General features: G+C 37.7%; 1 protein-coding gene and 1 long non-coding RNA gene across 5 annotated transcripts in view; both read left to right on the top strand.

Annotated features, from left to right (window-relative positions):
• The window catches only part of ACVR1C (activin A receptor type 1C), a 54,985-nt gene extending 37,014 nt beyond the window's left edge, over nucleotides 1-17,971 (top strand). For 2 of the 4 annotated variants that reach the window (XM_026058299.1, XM_026058300.1), the window contains exons 8-14: nucleotides 7,247-7,492; nucleotides 11,260-11,490; nucleotides 13,130-13,297; nucleotides 14,094-14,250; nucleotides 16,292-16,416; nucleotides 16,813-16,943; nucleotides 17,298-17,971. In XM_026058299.1, the coding sequence (XP_025914084.1) occupies nucleotides 7,247-7,492; nucleotides 11,260-11,490; nucleotides 13,130-13,297; nucleotides 14,094-14,250; nucleotides 16,292-16,416; nucleotides 16,813-16,943; nucleotides 17,298-17,423 (1,184 nt within the window). In that variant the 3' untranslated portion in view covers nucleotides 17,424-17,971. The remainder of the gene's footprint in view (nucleotides 1-7,246; nucleotides 7,493-11,259; nucleotides 11,491-13,129; nucleotides 13,298-14,093; nucleotides 14,251-16,291; nucleotides 16,417-16,812; nucleotides 16,944-17,297) is intronic. The other 2 variants (XM_026058302.1, XM_026058303.1) reach the window with 2 other exon arrangements.
• On the top strand, nucleotides 2,248-4,543 carry LOC112962281. Its single transcript, XR_003252242.1, has 3 exons — nucleotides 2,248-2,356; nucleotides 2,452-2,656; nucleotides 3,865-4,543. It is a non-coding gene; the product is annotated as an uncharacterized LOC112962281 (long non-coding RNA).
• Nucleotides 17,972-21,415: the final 3,444 nt, after the last annotated feature.

Raw genomic sequence — 21,415 nt, 5'->3', positions numbered from 1 at the left:
TGGAATGCATAGATATATTAATATTAAAGAAGTCAGATACTTCTGTAACAAAAGTTATACAAGGTACACATTAATTCAGAAAATGAGAAAAATCAGCCTTTAACCTGTAAGTTTCAGAATAAAACCCTATGGTTTAATACAAACTGTAAGGGAAATCTCTTCAATTGTTTGAATGTTGTAAGAAAATGAAACAACAAATATTTTTCCAATTGAAATATAAAAATAAATCCCCCAGTTATAGTAAAAAAAACATTGCCTTAATACGGATCTTGTAAACTTCCCCCCAAGTCTTGAAGGGTGGATAGATGAGCAGGCTCTGCTGGAGGACAAGTCTCTCACTTTCCCTTCCTTTATTCTTGGCGTTCATCGTCTGTTACTGAACAGGATGAAAAGGTTTCACTTTGTTTTCCTTGCACTAACTTGGTCCAAGAATAGCGTAGGAGGAAGGTGCAGACAATCAGTAAGGAAACGAAATGGAGTTCTCTTCTGTAAGTTTTCTGAAAAGTTAGTGATGGATAAAATTAGGGAGGATGGGGAATGGACCAAAAAAAGAAGAGGAAGGGAAATATATCCATGTATTTTTCTGCGTGGCCACTTTTTTTTCTCTTTAGTAATGGTTTTTGAAAACCTCTGCTAGAGTTCAACTGCCAGTGTTAGCAGCTTGTATTACTACTCTGCTGAAAGCAGTAGCAGAAACTTCATTTAGTTGATTGTTTTCTGTTTTGTTTTTTAATGAAAAAGGTAAGCTTATCTGCTGTGGCATGAGCAGCCTTGGATGGAAGTCAGGACCGAAAAAAGAATGGGGAGTAAAAGCTTCTAGTGACTAACTTTGTCTTATCCAGTGAGTTTCTAGCCTTCTAGTGACAAAGAAGCCTGATAAGGAAGTTCTGGAGAATATGTGATCCTTGGAACCGATTTAGGCCAGTGTGGGAAAAATGCTTGAATCCAATAATAACTCCAGAAGATATCAGCCTGTAAATCGTAAACATTCTTTATCTGGCAGTTAGGAAGTTAGCTGTTCTTGACCCAAAATATGCATTGTTAACATGGATTATAGTGGTGCAGAACTGCTCAGAAATTAGAATACCTCTCTCGGATGCAGTAAATCTGTTGGATCTTCAGGTTGGTGCAGTTCAGTCCTGTATTGTTGATGCAATTCTTATGATAATCCAAAAATTGGACTGATCTTCTAAGCTTCTCTTTGAAAAAATCCTGTAGGCAATGCTCCAGCCCATTGTAGCTGCTCTATGCATATCCTGTTCTATAAATATTTCACATATTTATTGTATGTCTTGGCTGTCCTAGATTCATGTTCGCTGGAGGGATTTGTAAGAATACAAATTTAAAGAGGAGGCAAAGATTCGGATGACAGGGGGAAGGGGAAATAGCTAATTAAGCAATTTGGTTGAGGCATCTGTTTAACTTGTAGTTGTATCTCTGACTGATTTACTTAAACTTCTTGATCCTAAAGGATACCTTTCCTAATTTATTTTTGAATGTCCAGAGAGGGATGATGGGGTCTATAGTCATGGTGGAGACTGGAGAATGATAATTTTAGTCTCTAGTTCAAATAGCATATTTTTAAAATTGTTTAAAATTATTTTGTACATCTGTCTAGAGCCTTACATTAGATGCAATATATTTTCTTAATACATTGGAAAGAATACATAATTTTTTCCCTCTGAGTAGCTTAGGAACTTAAACATGCATACATTAGGGCTTTTAAAACTCTTAAGGTACCCATTAAATATAAAAAGCAAGGCAAACACTGTGTGTGAGAATAATAATGTCTTTTCCATTGGAGGAGGAAAAAAATCCTTCCTTTTTTTTGCTACCTAAAAGTACTCTCTTGTTTACAGAACTTGGAATATGACTATAACATATTGTGAAATTGCTAGATATTGCCAGATGTGCTATTTTTGTTTCATACATGGCAACATATCTTCAGCTTCTATTTTTGATCAGCAAGGCATTGAACAGTGCACTCTAAATAAGACTGCAAAATGTTATGATTAATGTTGTTGATTTAATAGTTTTAGATAGGAGGGATTTTCTTATTTCCCAAAGTGTTCAACATTGCACAATTGGTTTAAACATTGCCACACTTGGTGATTTTGTCTTTAATTGCTGTTTGTACTTTCTCTCTCATGTATTTTGCATTTGTGCTGTTTGTTACTTCCTCTGTGTGTGGTCGTTACTGTGGGAAGTCCCAAGGAATCATGGTGTGCAAGCACAGGAATGACAGGATATTGAAGGGCATGGCTGTGGTGCTGGCTGCAGGACACTTGCTATGCCGTAAAGGGTCAGGATTTGAAGATGGCGTACAACCAACTGTAAAGCAGAAATCCCAGCGCTGGTAATTCTCAAGTCTCCCATATATGTTCTATGAAGAACTGGAGAGGGTTTGGGTAGTTGGCATCAGCCTTGATCTACACTTTGTCTTTGATACAGTCAGTAGACTGAAGGATGCCAAATGCAGTCTCCAGTTGACTTCTTCCAAGAAACTTCACTATACAGTCAGGATTTCTTCATTTCCCAGGCACCTGATGGAGACTCCATGCAAAGTGGTCTGAATTCCTCAGCTTCCAATCTCACTACTAACTTGCCTTCTGCCCTCGAACTCTTTCAACTTATGGCAGCATCTGAAAGGAGATCTGTAAGCATCGCTGAACTTGATTTTATTCTAAACAACTGTAACTACATAAATTACAAAGTTGGCATCTGTTTGTGTTCCTGATGCTGAATGTCACACTCTTGAGTGGATGTGAGAGAGTGTTCTTTGAATTTTGCTGGTTCTTTACTCTGAAGTCTTGCCTTGAATGCTCAGAATGGCTTGTGAGTTTCTTTGTGTCCATGTCCCCTCATCGTCCTCCTGACTGAGCCACGTTTTCTTCCACTTCATGCCCAAGAATGTCAAAATTGGCTTGCTGGCCAGCTGCACTCACTATATCCCTCCTGGACTCATCGGTTTCTCCAGCCTGCCCCACTGCTTGCTTGGCTCCAGAAATGCCATGCTCAGAGGAAAACATCTCTAAAAATTGAGTTCTGTTACAGTTCCATCACAAAGCCTGCACTGCAGTACTTTAACGATACAAATTGCATCAATGTAAATTTTCAGTAAAAATCTATCAGATCACTTTTCGGTTAGAATTTGAGGCTTTTTTTTTCCTGGTAACAATGGTTTTGTTGCTTTTTTTTTTTTTTTTTTTTAAGGCACTCATTAAAAAAAAAATAGTCTGTCTTAAAATTCTGCTATAAAACCTGTTTCAACAGTTTACATTTACAAACAGTGCATTGCAAGTTCATAAATATTGTTACCTTCCTTCTCCTGCCACCTAAATCTCCTTGTTGTCTCGTTTAATTCTGTTTGCATATCTATGAACCAAACCTTGACTGGCAGAATATGTGACATGGAATCTTGTAAACATAAGACAGTGCAGTAGTATGACTTCAATATTAAAAAACCTTCAAAAATGGGTACTTTTTTAGGTTCATCATGTGAATCCAGTAATAAGAGTGCTTGTAGAAAAGCACGTTCTGCTCATCTTGCTCCATTCCTCAATACTTTGCACTTTTGTCATGACCCAGTTATTCTGTTAGCTGCTTATCTGAAATCGTGGCCTGTACAGTCTCTGTAAAAGCAGAGTGAAATGTCATAGCAGCAATGCAACACGCAACTGTTTTAAGAACAGCTAAGGAAAGCTACATAAATTGATGTATTGTGCCCTAGAGAACTTAGTTATATATATTAGCTTTTTATATATAGCTATATAAAACTAAGATAAAAAGAAAGCCAACTTTGTATTTGTGACCACTAAATCTTAACAAGTAACAACAATTATTACTTTTTTCTTGCCTGTACAGGTTTCCCACCTGTAACATCCACGCTCTCAAGGAAACAGGCTTGACAGTAAAGAAAAAGAGAACAAAACCAGAGATTTTTAGGAAATTTGTTTCTGAAAAGAATGGTGCTCTAGAATGGAGGGTACTGTGGAAAAAAAGAAGAAAGAGAAGGAAAGAGTTGAAAAATGGGAAGGAGGGGGATGCATTACAGTGATGAAGTTACAGTAGGAGAAGGGATTGATGTGAACTGGCAGAGGATGATGTGATGATGAAATAAAATGACTGACCAGCAGAAATAGATTTGGGCATACAATAGAAGCTCACAGACACGAGCAGGAGACACAGTTGAACAATACGTCCCATCGGGAGTATTGCTTGCACTCCAACTACCTGTTGACATACAAGTGCAGCATCCACAAAATCTATGGATGCTGAAGAACACTTGCTACCAGGAGCAAGTGTTTTCCAGTCAGACTGCTTGTCGCTGCTTCTTGCAGGCAGGGAAAATTGATCCATCTGGGGATCAAGCTGCTTCAATTTGCAGGTACTGAGTTGGGATTTTGTATGCCAGTCTCCAAAGATCCCAAATTGGGAAGACCACCCTTCTGAATCTCTTTCCCCTGGCATGGTTGTTGCTGTTCAAAACTTCCAGAATATTTTCCTTTTGATACTGTTTGCACTAAAAACAATAAAGTTCTGTATTTTGCTCATTTTATGTTATGTTTTTCAGCATTTCGTGGAAAGAATTGATAATTATGAAGTAAGGATCTTGTACATGTTTGTCTTTCAGAACCCTTGCATACAGACAATGAGTCTGTTTAGATCTGCAGGCCTGGACATTGATTTGGGCAATGCACTGAAAAACTTGTGTTTAAAATGAATAAGTGCATGCAAAACACCCAAGTGATGCATACAATTCCCCCTTCCCCTGGCCTAACTTATCATACTTATTATGTACCCTTCTATATACATGGATATCCTTCTTTATAGCATTCAGCATATGCAAAGCCAACCCTTAATAGCTATAAGCACCTTCTCTTAGCCATCTGGTTCTGTGCAGCGGGATCAGTTCTACAATTTATAGAGCCCAGCAACAGCACCAAAATTCATATCATACCGGATACTTGCTTATTACACTTCATAAGTACTTCGGAGGAAATCTCTGCAATGTGGAAACATTGACTCATAATTAAAAACAGCTTAGGAAATCACAGTTTAGCAGTTGGCAAGAAGCAGTTACAATGAAGAATCTTGCTTGCAAATCCTCTTTCAAATCTACCAGATAACCCCTTGAATGTCCTAATTAAGACTACTGAAGGAAAACCCCATGGGGAAGATGTAATAACTTTGTTTCCAGAATGGTTTGAATTGTATGCTGTGAATAGACATAGGACCATCAGTTGTTAATACTTTATTTTCTCAAAGTGCATAGTGCTAATTTTTTTTTTAATTAACTTTGCTTAGCTAACTTCTGCTCCTGGCACTTCTAAATCATGGAGTACATGACTTGAAAATGCCCTTTTAAAAAATACTTATGTTGTAATATTAACTAGAGGAAAGCAAGTCAATGCTGAGAGTCAAAGAACTAATCAGGTTTCCTCTTCTAAGATTCCAGAGACCTAGAGCCTCAGTTACCTGCAAAATCCGCATTGCAACATACATATTGCTTAGCATTTTCCTAAATGGAGAGAAGGGTTCTTTGTTCTCTAAAACTACTACAGGGTTAACTTTATATGGTATGAAATTCATGTCACTAGCAAGCCCTTAATATTCTTAAATCTTTCCTAGTCTTTAGATCCACAGTTTGGAACTTGTTATTCAGTGTGCTCTGAGAGAGCTGGCAATTTTTTTTGCCATTAAGGTATTTGTGTGTGTGTGCACATACACATGCGCAAGTGAATACCTTAATAATATGCTACTATAAACTCTCATTATGTTTTTTCCCCTATAGCTTTAAAATGGAAAATGATCTAGGGCAGTTTCCTTTCTTGATACTTGTAAAATACAGCTTCATGAACGTGAGTTTTGATAGTGTTTTAAGTCTTATAAATCCTTCTAATGTCTCATTTACTAGAACTTTGTATTTCCTTATGCATGAAGTGTTAGGGAATGAGTTTTTTTCAAGGATTTGTTTTCAGCTGGGATAGTAAGAGTATGTTGAGAAATTTATATGCAGACTAAGTGTGGAAAGGGCACTGTACCCACCATTCCAAAGCATGTAAGGTATGTATCACTGAGTTCAGTTTGCTTATGTGTGAAGTTGCCATATGTGTTACTGTTTGTGAAATGCATGTTGTTGACTCTCAGGATGCTTAACATATTGGTGTAGCCTTGTGCAGCAGTCTACACTTCAGTCTCACTCCAGCAATGATCTTGCTGGTGGTATTGTGTGATGATCTAGAATGAGGAGGTGAGGGATCAGGGAACTGCAGAGAAACAGTATTTTGCCAGTGTGAATAGATTTAATATACACGCTCCATAGGCGTTCTTCTGCATTTTTGGAACTACAATTGCAAGAAAATGTTCTTCAGCTAAGTTTGCTGTCTTTGATGTTACTGTGAGAAGTGTGGAGAGATTAGCCGGAGAAATTGATAGTTATGATTTGTTGTGCTGTGAGACGTCCGTGTGGGTTTAATAACGGCTAAGTGAAAATATAGCCAGACAATATCCTGTGGGGAAGGGTGAAAGTACTATATGGTTTAACGTGTCTAAGGTACTATCTTCATTTTTTTTTCTTGATGCCAGCTCAGGGATAGTTTATAGGGCATCTTAGCTTTAACTGCACTTTGAGCAAGCCACACTCTCTTGAATGTCTTCAGTATTGTTTCCTTAAGGAATTCCTGGTTACTGTGATCTCTCTCAGATAAGGTTAAGTGGTGATTACAGTCTTAATTTTGAGCCCAATATATCAGTAACTAAAAAAAAAAAAAAAAAATTCTGTTCTATCTCACTGTTGCCAGTCCTAGGTCGGGAAGACACTGGGAATCCGATGCATATCATTCAGATCTCTTTGTTGTACAAGGTATATGAGTATTGCTTTTCTCTTTCCTTGGTTTGTACAGGCTGGTAAAGTTACCTATACCCACTTCCTTTAACCCTTACTGTCAAAATCAGGATATGCGTTAAATCACAGCCAGTTTTGATGTATTGGTTTGGAATACTGAAGTAATCTTTTAAAAATATAGTGGCTCAACTTTAGCCATAGCAGGACCTCTGCTCCACTGTCTTGCAGTTAAATAAATCGCATTAAATTTAGAGGCTTCCCCTACAGCCCATTGTCAACATTTGTGTCTGAAAAGTGAGTCTATAAATAATTAAATCTTTATATGTCATCTGCTGAATAGTTTTTAACTTGCAGTCTTTTTTTTCCCTCCACCTCACTCGCCCCTCTGTCTTCCTAAAGCTTCAGAATCTCCGAGCAGACCAAACGTAGGACCTGTGGTACTGGCGGTGATGGTTACTGTACCAGTCTGCATCTTGTCTCTTGTTGTAATGCTGACTGTATGTACCTGTCAAAGCCGTCACTGTGCATACAGAAAGAAGAAGCAGCCAAACATTGAAGAACCTCTGTCTGAGTGCAATCTAGTGAACTCTGGAAAAACTCTTAAAGATCTTATTTATGATATGACGACATCTGGGTCTGGCTCTGGTATGTATGTATTGCTAAGCGCACTAAATGAGGCTCCCATATATAAATAGATGGAGAGCAGCATTGCAATGCTCTGTGTTCTTATCGAAGTGTAATAGCATTTGGTACAGTTCCAGTTGTTTGTACAAATTTTCTTGACGCTTAAGCCAAATACAAATACACCGTCTTACTCATAGGGAGATGAAAAATATATATCAAGCACAGCCACTGCAGCTACCTGAAATTTGTTGCCTAAAGGCTGGTGTTTGGGGGTTTATCTTAACCGACTCTTAAACCTGTGATGAGTTTTATGTTAAAGGAGGTTTTGTACCAACACAGTAACTGGTAGGCTGGGCCACACACTTCAGAGGCAAAAGGATTTTGTTTATTATTCCTTTCTGTCAAATAATAATAGTTTAATGAAAATGTCAGTTTTAATACTTTATTCAAATGGAAAATGTTAAAAAAAAATTGCTTCAGAAGTTTAAGTATAAAATGAAACGTTACTGTCGAATGTGTCATAGTTGATAATAAAACATACTAAATTTAACTGAGTTAGAATGCTGCTCCTGAAATTTTTTTTGGTGATGCCAAAACATTACTCCAAGTTCTTGTTTTGAGTAGAATGTCAAGATCTTTCTTCTTAATGTTTTTCCCTATTTCTAATATCCTATCTGCTGTGATGACTGTGTTGCTATTGAGAATTTGTTAAATCAAAGAAATGCAAAAATGAAATAGGAATTCCAAAATCCCAGTTCATCAGATTGGAGGCACATCTACTGTGTATGGTCCAATTTTCTGTAGCTAGAATTTTTATCTGTCTGAAAAATATGTAAACCAAGCTTAATTTTATTTATAGGTGAAAAAATCTATAAATGGTGCTTAATTTACTGTATTTTCTGTGAACTGCATACCTTTCAGGATTAATTTACTGTACTTCCCTGTTGTTTCTTCATAGATATAATGACTAAACTTTGTCTTTATTTATCCTGAAGGTTTAACTGTTCATAGACGTCTCTGAGATAATAATAAGGCTATATTTGTGCTAACACATAATGGAGGCAGACAAAACCTCAGTATGCACTGGTGCATTTTATTCTGATTTCAGTCAAATAGTGGGTTTGTTTTTCACTCTCTACAGGAGAGTATCAAAAGCTGGCAATAGATAGCTGGGATAAGTCTGTATAAAGACAGTAACAGATACAGGATATGAGGGCTTTATCAAGGAAGCCAGAGAGAAAATTTAAATGCAGTAGTATGTTTGAAGCTGGCCTTCAAACTAAATTTTGTTGCTGATTATTTTGCTCTGTTGGAGGCAATATTGTCTTCATTCCAATCCCTTCCCTCAAACCCCAAACCCTTATTTCCAGTCTCTCATAAATATAGTTTCAAACCAAATGAGGCAGGGGTTTATGACTAGAAAAACAAAGTGAAAATACTATAATAATTTAATTTTCTTTCTGAAAAATAAATTCTTCTGTTGGAACAGATCAGTTAATTGACTGTGAAACAAACTGTAGTCCATATTAAAACCAAATTAAGTAGTTCAGGCCCCTCTATTTATTTATTTATTTTTAATCTTTCGGTGGACAGCAAGGGGATAGAGTTTGGAGAAAGAAAAGAACATGTGTTGTACATGTCTTCTGTTTTTTGCTTGGAAAATATACATACTTGTTGGTTTAGTTAAAACAGTTGTAGAGGAAAAAGATCTCACTGTGCACATAGTCAGCAGAAGTAGCAGACCTTAGAGCTTAAAGTTTCTGAAGCTTCAGTGTGCACCACGTGTCGCACCTATATGGGAATTTATGGGCTTTGTAGGGCCGACGTTGAGAACTGGCTCCCTGCCTTCAGTGTGCCCGGGGCACTTCGCAGGATCCCAGGTGGTGCTGTGGGAGAAAGCTGCCTGCGAAGGGGTGGAGAGGCAGAAGCTCAAGAACGGGAGAAGTAGGCTTGGTCAGAGAGCCGAGACGTAGGTGGGACTGGAAGTACGAACTGATTTGGTGGGGGGAGGAAGTGGTGAGTGGAGGTGGCAGAGCAAGAGTCTAGGGATGCAGAGACGAGGTAAGGATTATGGGGTATGAGACTGGGGCTGGGAACAGAGTAAGGAGGGATTCAGAGAAAGGTAGAAGGAAGGAGACAACTGCCGATGTCCTTTGTTTTGAGCTCCTGGTTCAGGAGTCCAAAGGAAGAGGCTGTCTTTGCCCACGAGAGAAGGGTCGAGTTGGAATGAGGTGTCGCAGTGCAGAAGGGACAGGACCCTGGTGGTAAGGACTGACTCTCAGGGTGTCCAAAGGAGGAAAAGGATCTGTGACGGTGTTGCGTCCAGATCTGGGGAATGGAGACCAGGGTTTCTGAGGCTGGGGATTCTCCTTGATCCCCTCTGGCAATATTGCTTTGCTGTAAGGCAGACTCGACTGATAATACCTCCAAATGATGGCAAAGTTTGGGGCGAGTTTTTGTAAGATTCTAGCCTTACTGATGCCCTGTGCCGTTTCCACTGGGAGGCTGGATGAGGGAACTACTGTAGGGCTTTCACGTGTTTATTTTTAATCCAGGAAGTAGCACCAGGAATTAGCATCCTGGGCTGTATTAATGGTAGATTGGGACCATACCCAGTAGATCAAGGGAAGTGATCATACCTTGCTATCACAGGGATAGAGCATGGGTGTGTGCCTTTAAAGTAAAGGAGATGTTAATTATTTTTCTCAATATTTCTTAGCACCTGGGTATGCAATCCTTTTTTGAGAAGAAGAAAATGCTTTAAACTTTATAGCTGAAAATTCGGTTCGCCTTTACATTTGATATCTTTGAGAAATGCTGCAATAAATAATATATTAGACTTAGCAATGTTTCTTATTTAAAAAAAAAGATTTTTGCAAAAATTGTTCTTATACCTGTCTGTATGCTCACATTGTAATAGTGATTTGACTAAATTATAATAAAAGCAAGCAACAATTCAGGATGAGATTATTTTTATGGCAGAATGGCCTGGAATTGTAGACCAGAGTCTGTTGCCCTGCCAATTGATCTTCTTTGTAACTTTGAAGTATATTACCTGTGTTTCTAGCACCTGCACATTCACATTCAGGGAGATTGTAGAATATAGGCCTATGTCTCTGTATCTGGGAAACTATCTGTTTCATATTTTGTGTTTGAACTGTTTTTGTTCTATGCACAATTGCTGCAGTCTATCATAGCCTTTTTCACATCCATCACAGCTAATTTTTTTGCCTCTGTGAAAAATAATAGTGAAGCTGGACTTATTTTCCAAGCAGAATATAGTGTACATGTCGCTTTTTCAGGCCTTTTTTATTTTTGTGTCCCCCCCCATCTGAAAGTGTACTTAATTTGCTATTGTGAACCAGACTAATTTATGTCTTTTGAACTAATCTACTGAAATCTTTCCTAAGTATAATGAGAATTTTCTGGTATCTTTTTGCAGCCTAGTAGATGACAGTCAACTTCTGGTGTATACCAGTAATAAACTAAAACATGTAAACTGTGGTCTTTCAGCGTATTCTGTGCTGATGGAAGGGAAGACTTGTATGCAACTTCCCTAAGGACCGAGATCGTCTTTTCTATCTAGTGACACACCTGATGTGCATTCACCTGGCAAATATAATTGAAAAATATGATTATGGGAAATTCTGGTTGAGATAGGATTTTTTTTTTAGGTACTCTTTGAAAGCAAAATCATGAGTTACAACTCATTAAAAATCTCTAACTTTGGAATTTAAAAATTGTTTGTGAATTATTTCACAAATATGCATCTTTTCTTTTTATACTAGGTTTACCTCTGCTTGTACAAAGAACAATTGCAAGGACTATTGTTCTTCAGGAAATAGTAGGAAAAGGCCGATTTGGTGAAGTTTGGCGTGGAAAATGGTGTGGAGAAGATGTAGCTGTGAAGATCTTCTCCTCAAGAGATGAAAGGTCTTGGTTTCGGGAGGCAGAAATTTATCAGACTGTTATGCTGAGACATGAAAATATCCTGGGTTTTGTTGCTGCAGATAACAAGGGTATATTGTATTTCCTAACTTAATTTCACAATTTAAGGCTGGCTGTGAAGGAGAGTATCCATCATGCTGGAAATTCTGACAGTCTGCCTGAGGCTTGGTTTTGTTTCTCTCCTTCCCTTCTCCCCAAACTGGAATAAAACTTTGAACCGCAGAATTTTCCAAAGAGTTTATTCTCATCTGGGAAAATACTAGTAAGTCTGCCCAGGCTGTCAGTTCTACAGTACTTCTGCAGGAGAGGGTTTCCAGGGCCAGAAGAGAGCCCTGGAGAAATGGGAAATTCAGGCCAAACTGGGGAGGACAGCCCAGAAGTCCAGGGGTTATACAGGGCAAGTGGGAGACAGGGAGAAGCCAAGATCTCCACTAGATGAGTTGCTTACGGTTGAGGGAATTTGGAAGGTCTGGAAGACCATCATATGGACTGGCTCACGTGTTGATTTGCCAAAGAGGTGGGTGTCTTAGTTGGCAAAAAAATAAATTGGGCAGACTTCCCAATCTCCTTTTTCTGCTGCTTTTCCTTTTTTTCTGCTGCTTTTCCTTTTTTTCTGCTGCTTTTCCTTTTTTTCTGCTGCTTTTCCTTTTTTCTTTCTTTTTTTCTTTTTTTAGCACTTTTTCCCAGCATTACTAATATTGTATAGTCTTTTGTCCCCCCTCTCCCCAAAATAACAGGTTAATCCATCCAGTGTTTGTAGGTATGAGAGCTTAGTGAAGTTGTTGCCCTCCATCAGAATCTGGCCCTGTTTTGCAAACTCCTGTGCTTGTATGATTCAGTTTCTCAGGTTAATAAATCAATTAACTGTGAGTGGAAGCTGGGAAGGAGAAGGCAGCTGACAAGCATCAAGTGATAATCCTGCAATAAATTTCATGCGGGTGTGTGTTCAAAGATTTCATAGGCATAGGAGTCTGTTATCTTGGAGTCTGGAGTGGCATCCTGGTCTCGTTGCTTCATGAAGAACTAAATGTGATAGTCCGTTGTTCTATATTTACGTTTTTTATATGAAACAACTGGTAAAATACGACTGAAAGCATTATTTTTCTATTGTTAGCATGATCAAGCTGCACAAATGTTTTTATTTTTCATGTTTCAATCTATATGTGCAAAGAGCTAATGCTATTGAAATAGATCAGTTTATATAAATATAATGTATTTTCTTGATAAGAAGCCAAAAATACTGAAACTTTTCAAATATGACATGTAAAGAGCAAATCAACCCAAAATATCTTATTGAAGACCTGTGAGTTTGATGAAGACCTTGTTAGTTCTGCAGAGCTAACAAGCTGGATTTTCTTCATTGTGTTAGTTGTTGCTATTGTTGCTCACTGAGATGCTGCAGTGCGACATTTACTTCTCATGGGCAGACTTTTGGAAGCACTCACTGCGTTTTCTGAGTTCTGAGAAAATGCCCCTTAAAGTGTAGGCATCCCAATCTTTTCTGTGCTTTGTAATGTTCTGGATACCTTCTCTAGCTTGTGTACATGTCTTTTTTCAGAATTTTGGTATTCAAAACATTCCTGTGACAGGGCAAGAGTTAAATATGCTTCTAAAAAAGTTAAAATCACCTGAAAGTACCAAGTGGTTTTATTCTTCTTTTCTTGACTAGTGTTTTTTATAAAGCTATATAACCCTATTTTTTCTTGGTAGATAATGGAACTTGGACTCAGCTCTGGCTTGTTTCTGAATACCATGAGCAAGGATCCTTGTTTGATTATTTGAACAGAAACACTGTGACAGTTGATGGTATGATTAAACTGGCACTTTCAACAGCCAGTGGCTTAGCACACCTTCATATGGAGATAGTTGGCACACAAGGTAATTGGTTTTCCTATCACTTGTTCTTGAAATATTTTAAGGAACCTCAGGGGTATTTACAAAAATGTTTGTTGGTTTTGCACTATAGTGTTTTACAGTGTTATACTGCAAGAAACAGTATTAACATAAGCGTATGTGATACAGTATAAGTAGAGAATAGGAATATAGCGTTTCCAACAGAGTTTACAATCCTCTCAACTTGGAAAATCCAGATTTTATGAGTTTCAGGACTATTTCTGCTGCACCATGAATAAAATAATTTGGAGTAGCCTAACAACCCCCCCCTCCTTTACAATCTAATGATAAAAGGATTATTGGGCTGATCTGTGTCCAGCTAAACAAAACTCTCCATTGTTACTGAAGTGATAATGAAGTGGCCACTTTATACAGCTAACTGCTGAATTTGTGAAGTAGAGTGCTACAGCTAATTTTACCAAGTATTTCAAAAAATATTCGTTGTCTGTCTCCTCTTTGACCTGTTTAAGTGAGTGTCTGTTGGAGCAGCTTTGTTAAAGGGGTCTTCTAATGAATGATTTTTTTAAATGAATCTGGAGTGTGAATTTACAGTTTCTCTTTTTGTGTTTTATTCCTGAAATACAGATATTTGAATAAAAATGTCTTCTAGTCTTTTTTAATTTGATGGCATTTAGCAGAGCTTTACTTAGTACAAAACAGGCTTTAATGTTTTTACAGGTTTTGTAACAAAGTTGGATATAATCGTTTGTTTACTTGCCCATTATATTAAAATCCTTATGCTTATCATCAAAATTGGTGCCATTTTCTTTTTTGTTAACAGGCAAACCAGCTATTGCACACAGAGATCTGAAATCTAAAAACATCTTAGTGAAGAAAAATGAAACCTGTGCTATTGCTGACTTGGGACTTGCTGTGAAACATGATTCTCTATTAAATACAATTGACATACCTCAGAATCCTAGAGTGGGAACAAAGAGGTAAAAGCACTTGAGTATATTATTCTTTACTAATCTTTTGTGGAAATACTTTTCTGCAAAGGTGTCTGCTTGTTTCTTGCTTTTGTAACTTCCTTCCCTCTCTGCTTTTGACAGCTGCCTAGAATATTGGCAGCAGATCCAAATCCTCAATCTAGGATATCTGTGCTGGCCATAGATAGCACAAGATACCACATTGGGGGATCATACATATTCCCTCCTGTATTTAAAGTTTATACAACCAAATTATGGCTAACAATCCTGCTTCTAAACTCTGGTATTAGATGGCAGGTAGTCAGGTGCTTATGGCTTACTCCTGTGACCATAGCTTTTAGTATCTAGCTGTGACAGTAAATACCAATGTTAGTTCAGGCTCCTTATCCAGCACCTTGATGGGTGTCTATGTGCTAGTTCTGACAAGGTAACTTTCTTGCTTTCTTTCAGGGTTATTTTAGAGAAGTTTCAATTCATTCCCCCGTTTTACTGCAGGATTGTCACCCTGTTTCAGCAGCATAGCTTTATCTCTGTCTCAAGTTCCTGATGGCTTTACCCACTAGTCTCATATTCCTTGTCATCAGACTTTTAGTGAAAACAGATTCTGTACTGAGGTGAAAAGGGAACACATTGTCTGGCCAGAATACCTAGCTATATTGTGTATGTATATGACTTCTGGTTATTAAGCACATGGAAATGTCTTTAATCTGCAAAGTTCTCTGAGTTTCAAATCAACAGCTGTCCCTACTCAACTGCCATTTATTTTCTTGCCATTTGTCACTTGGCCACCATAAGAGCATTACATTAATGCCTATGAACCTATTCCAAGTGTTTCTGTCATACAGCTGACTTTTCCAGTTCTCTTTTGAGAAAACAACCCAGAATTGAAACAAAAAGGGATAAACTCCCTATTCCTTTCCTGGATTTGAACATGAGCCAGCAAATGTGCCCTTGCGGCAAAGAAGGCCAAAAGCATCCTGGACTGCATAAGGAAAAGCATTGCCAACAGGTCAAGGGAGGTGATCCTTCCCCTCTCCTCAGCACTAGTCAGACCACATCTGGAGCTCTGCGTCCAGTTCTGGGCTCCCCAGTACAATGTGAAAGACATGGACATACTGCAGCAAGTCCAGCAAAGGGCCATGAAGATGATTAAGGGACCAGAGCATCTATCATAGGAGGAGAAGCTGAGGGAGCTGTGACTGAACTGGAGAGGCAGCAGGGTGCTCTGAGCAGGGATGCTGGTCTAGGCAATCTCCAGAGGTCTCTTCCGTGCTTGACTATTCTGTGATTTCCTAAAGGAATTTGACCTGTTAATCCTGTATTTATTTGCTAAACCATGTTGGGAGAGGATGATTCTGGCCTTACCCTAATAGAAATGGATTATCCCTAGAATTTTCTTCTTATCAACAGTGGCAGTACCATACAGAGGTATGAATCTGCCTGTGCTAATCAGGACAACTATTTTGCTCATTAAGTACACAAGGTGATTGTTTCCTCTGTGATTAGGATTAGAGTATGTCATCCAAACTGGGACATGGTTCTGCTGTTTAGATATTGTGTTGGTCAAAATATGTCCTTTTGGATGTAGTTAGAATACCACTCCTAGAATTTTGCTGATTCAAGATGATGCATAGCAATGTGGAAGCCATGGTATTGTACTTCCAATCTGCTTGCTTCCATCAGCATAGTTGTTAGGAGATGAGGCTGAAAAATCAGTAGAATAAAACTGAAGATTAGTGTCTTTAATAGAGGACATGATTAATTCTTTGTCGTAGCCTGTCTTTGACTGTAGATGAAGTTTAAGGTGGCTGAATTTGTAACATGTACTTACACTGCATGGTGTGAATCATCTTCCCAGAATTTCTTGTTGTTAAATTTATCACTGAGGCCAACTTTCTTGCTTTCACTCAGAAGCATTGTAAAAAGGAGTGTTTTTTTATTTTAATTTTTAATGTAGGACTTTCTGTTATCTGGCCCCCTAACACAGCAGCACAGTTGCAATCTTTTGTAGAAACTTCCTCTAGCAAATTGATCTTTGTATATTTTAAAGGTATATGGCTCCTGAGATACTTGATGATGTGATGAACATGAACATCTTTGAGTCGTTCAAACGTGCAGACATATACTCTCTTGGTCTAGTATACTGGGAGATAGCAAGAAGATGTTCAATTGGAGGTAAGATTTCTGGCCTTTTTGTTTTGCAATCCAGACTACTTTTATGTTAAATAAAACAAAAACAATTAAAGGAACTATGTACCTCCCCCCACCTTCTCAGTTATTTTGACAGTATGTAGAAGTAGAAATCTATTGTGGGGTATTGTTCTCCACTGAGTAGCTGTTGGTACCAAACTGTCCATAGATGAGTGTGCATACAGGATCTGGAATAACCATGTGGATCAGAATGGGGTCTGTAGTCTGTGCTTGCTTGTGCGCCTATTTCAGGCCACAAAAACCAGGGTAGCCCCAGATGTCCCTCTGTTCCTTTTTATTGCCTATAGAAATGATTAGAGTTTATTCTGGAGCAGCTACTTTGCATTTTTTTCTGTTACCTATACAACAAATCTCTCATAGGAATCACTGAGGAATACCAGTTGCCTTACTATGATGTTGTGCCTTCTGATCCTTCGATAGAAGATATGAGAAGGGTAGTTTGTGAGCAGAAACTGAGACCAAATATTCCAAACCAGTGGCAAAGCTGTGAGGTAAAAGCAGTTTTCCAGTTTATAATAAGGCATATTTAAATTAAGACAAGATTTTTCCAGTGAGATGAAAAGAACTTGATGTCCAGTCTCCAATGAATTTAAATGTTTCAGGTATCTAGCTTTTTTCAACTCTAAGATTAATACATACAAAGCTATCTTTGCACCAAATGCTAAAGTTCTTTCTTTGTCTGAAATAGAAGTCTTAACTTTGATATTACCGTTGGATTGTTGTTTCGGAGAGCTATATTTTATCTTCCAGTGTTGCACATAAAAAAAAAAAAAAGGCAGGTGATGGTTGACCTTTTTTTTTCTTTTTTCTTTTCTTTTCTTTTTCTTTTTTTTTTTAATCTGAAGGCGCTCCGAGTAATGGGCAGGATAATGCGTGAATGCTGGTATGCTAATGGAGCAGCTCGGTTGACTGCACTTCGTATTAAGAAGACAATTTCACAGCTCTGTGTGCAGGAAGATTCCAAAGCCTAACAAATCTCTTTGGAAGAAGAGGAAGGAATGAATTCTTCTGTTCATCTTTTAACATGTGATATTATTTTTATTTTTGGTCTACCTCACATAACGTGGTTCAGTATTTATGTGCCCAAACCAGAGCACTGACATCAAGCTTCATAGTTGGCCACTGAAAGGGGCAGCTTTTGACTTGTAGTTCATGTTTCATACAGCAAGTCACTGACTCACCTTGGTTTTCTAAAGAAAAATAGACACTAGGCAAATAGAAAGGAGCTTAAAACACCACTACAGTCTAAAAATAACTTTTGCTATTCTTGTGCTTTTTATCCTAGTCAAACCCAAAATATATTGCAAATAACCTGAACTGTTTCAAGCATGTTTATAAAAGAAACCACACATTTTATCCTCAAGCCAGGTAAAAGACCAAATTTAATCAAGCTTTTTATATATTTTTACACAGAAATCTGAAAAGTGGCTGTCAGTAAAATGCATTTTTAAATACTATATTTATCATTACCTAAGCAAATAAATAAGGTGAAAATTCCACTAAGCATGTATACTGTGAACAAAAGCATCTAGTTTGTTTTTTATTAGCTTTTATTTTTATTGTCTTGATTTTTATTTAAAATATTATAGTTAGGATTTGCAGTTATTTTGTTTTGTTCATCTGAGCTGAACATATCAGTTAAGGACTTTTGGTTTTGTTCTTTTTTTTTAACCAGTAATTAGGAAAAATAACACAGGTGATACTTTTCTGATACGTACATAGGGATGGAATGGGAGAAATTCTATATAAACTAAGAAAGTATGTATTTTTAAATAACATTTTGCCAATCTGTCACTGGTAACATTTCTTAGTGCCTTTTGATGTTTTAGTACAAAGCTTTAACAAAATTAATTCCTGGAAAACAGTTTAAAAAAGCCAAGCCAAAACCTAATTTCTCATTCTCCCTTTTCATCTCTTTCCCTAGCACACAGTCTTTTGGTAAAATGAGCTAGGGAGAAAGATTCATTTCTAGGCACAGCTACGTTACAACTCCGTCCACCTGATTGTTGCAGAGCGCTTGGGGAAAGCGCACAAGATCTAGACCTGTGCAGGAACTGTGGCTGTAGCACTTGTGACTGGCAGAGCTAATGCTCGAGGCCCTATGCTGGAGCAATGCCCATGACTTCAGAAGATTAATTTGCTTTCTGCCATCCTAGTTCTTGACACTTAAGATTAATATTTTAAGTGTACTTGCATGGCGGATTGCATCACCATTTGTTATTTTCTGTCACAGATTACAGACCTGATAAACTCAGAAAAAAAATGTATGTGTAAATTTAAAGTACTGAAGTGCTGACACAAAGCCAGTACAGCCTATTCAGAAGTTTCATATGGATTTCTGTAATTTCACCAGATTGGTGAAAGCATTAACATCCCTAATCTTATTTCCATAATACTGCAAAGTATAAAAAGTGGCATATTTTTCAAAATTCCTTAATGTTCTGTCATGTGATTAATAACCAAAATGATACATTTCATAATAATCATGGTTCTTTAAATATCTCTAAATCCAGGCAGTCCATGGAAATTAAACCCAGAGATGTCTCCAGAGTAGTGAATTTTGGAGGAAGGAAGCTTTGCAAAAATATGATCTAGCACACACAGCTCTGTGGAAGTAAGCTTATTAGCTAATTACAGTATTTAAGATCAATCTTTGATGTGAAACCTCTTGAATTTTACATGGAAGAATGGGATAAACTTTTAATGAGTGGGGCAGTCAGTAGTATCAGTATTCCATGTTTCATTCTGATACACAAACTCTAGGACGTTGTGGACCCTTACGAATGCTGATTGCCCCATGAACAGGCTCTAATGGAACTTACGTGTTTGCATAACTTTCAGTCATTCTTGCTTGTGTTAAGTAATGCAAATCTTTGTCTCACTTTATGGTCTGTTAGCCAAATGGTGGAGAATATTTCTGCTGGATTGCTGGTAGATTGTTTTCTGTATGCTTTTCAAGATGTAATCAAAGTCATCGTATAGATTTAATTCTTACATGCTTCAACTGCATAAACTATACCAGACAGTTCAACAGATGCAATACTTTCTAAGCTTTTTGAGGGGTAATCATTATAACTGTGTCATACTTCTCACATTTTTGTATGAATCCAAAGTGGGATTTTGATCACTTCAGTATCAAAAAATTTGCAGACATAAGATCCAGCATTTGTTCTTATAGAACATAACTTATAAAAAGCCCTTATGTTAAAAAGGAAACAATCAAGGTTTGTTTGCTTTTTAAGAGGGAAGAGAGAATGTCTAATCCGTTGAAATCAACTCTTACTGGCTTTGCAGAATAAGGTGTCTAAAATCAATTACAGGAAAATAAGAGTAATTTTAAATAATATGCTGATTTTAGGGCTGTTTCTTCAAAAGTATTTAGACTGTGCAGGTGAGATTAGCTTTTCAGAACATTAGTACTAAGGAAGGTACCTAAATGAAGTGGTCAGTATTTCCAAAATCCCCAACACTTATCAAATCCTTTTAGTTTTTATTCTGAGAAAAGAGAATCAAATATTTTTGAATAACCTGAGTAGTATTTTAAAATATGCATTAGAAACAGTGCTTTAGAACAATTAACAGCAAGGAAAACATATAAAAGAGTAAAGTCTACTGATGTTAGGGAGCTGTCTTACTGGGTTGCTTGATGTTCTGAAGTAGACGTGAACAATTAGCCTGCTGAACTTTAAAAATTGCTCCAGTATTTTTGAACGTTTACTACTTATAGCATAGTGCAGTCACACAAAGTATATCTTTGCTTACCCACACTGAGGTCATAAATCACAAAACACAGTTGTTTAAAACAGCAGCGAAATAACTAAAGGAAATTGTTTTAAAACAGAAAATACTGTAGTTTTGAAAGGAGAATTCAACAAAATCAGTTTCATTGAAAGTGCAGCTAGACTGAATGCAGATATGGCCTCTTTTGTCGTTAACGTTATCGTAACACACAAATGAACGGACACCTCCGAATAGCTAACTCACCTCCTCTGCCTGGCTAGGTCTGTTGCAGTGTCCGTGAGTTAAGAGATGCTGCAGTCGTAGCTCTGCTGGCTCCGAAGGGCTCCTGAAACAGGTTCTTAACTGCTCGGAGAGGAAGAGAGGTGTTTGCCGAGTGGTGTAAAGAAACCTTCTCGCTAGTAAAGCGTGCGATGTTTGCAGTAGTCTTGATACACTAAGAATCATTAGTGGAAACTTGATCGGTTGCCATACGAAATGCAAAGTGACCAAGAGAAACCATTAGGTTATCATATATGTCTTTAAAACTATATTAATTTATTGTCCAAAATGGAGGCATTCTTTGAACTTCACAGTGATCGGACTGCTCTCTAGGAAACTTTACCCCTTTTCCTTCTGTTCTAAATTCAGTTCTAGGCACTTTTTAGCTCTCTTATTCTTTGAAAGTGTCTGTGCCCTTGAGCTGTATCTGATAACTGTTTTTAGAGCTTTTTTCCTCTAAACTAGATTGTACAGTGGTGGAGCCTGGTATCTATGCAGAGTCTCCTGAGTCAGAAACTATGCTAGACTGAAATCTTGCTTTGAAATTAAAAAATGTGCTTTTTGGCATAAAGCCCCTGAGCAGCCTTTTTGGTGACATACTCTTGGATTGCAGCTAGGGGACATTTACAAATGGATTTAGTGGTTAACATGGGAAGAAATGAAAGATTAGGAAACTGTATTTAAATACTTGACACACAGTCCCGGTTGTACCTACTGCTGCCTAGTTGTTTCTTTCTTCAAGGCCCTGACCTGTTCTCAGAAGATGCTACTTCTGAACTGACATACGGTTTGTGTGCATTAGTGTACTGAAATAAGTTTAATTTCACTTTTGTTAGGCTCAACCTGTATGAATACTATACCAGCTTCTCCCTCGTATCTGTACAAGTCAGAAGAGTCTCTGCTAAAGTCAGTATTATATCAGTGCGAAGTTGGTACCAGAGGAGAATCTAGTCTTAATTTACTC

This window comes from Apteryx rowi, unplaced genomic scaffold (genome assembly GCF_003343035.1).
Source record: "Apteryx rowi isolate R43461 unplaced genomic scaffold, aptRow1 scaffold_145, whole genome shotgun sequence".
Lineage (NCBI taxonomy): Eukaryota > Metazoa > Chordata > Aves > Apterygiformes > Apterygidae > Apteryx > Apteryx rowi.
Note: the sequence above shows the minus strand (reverse complement) of the source record. Positions and strands in the feature narration are given on the sequence as shown.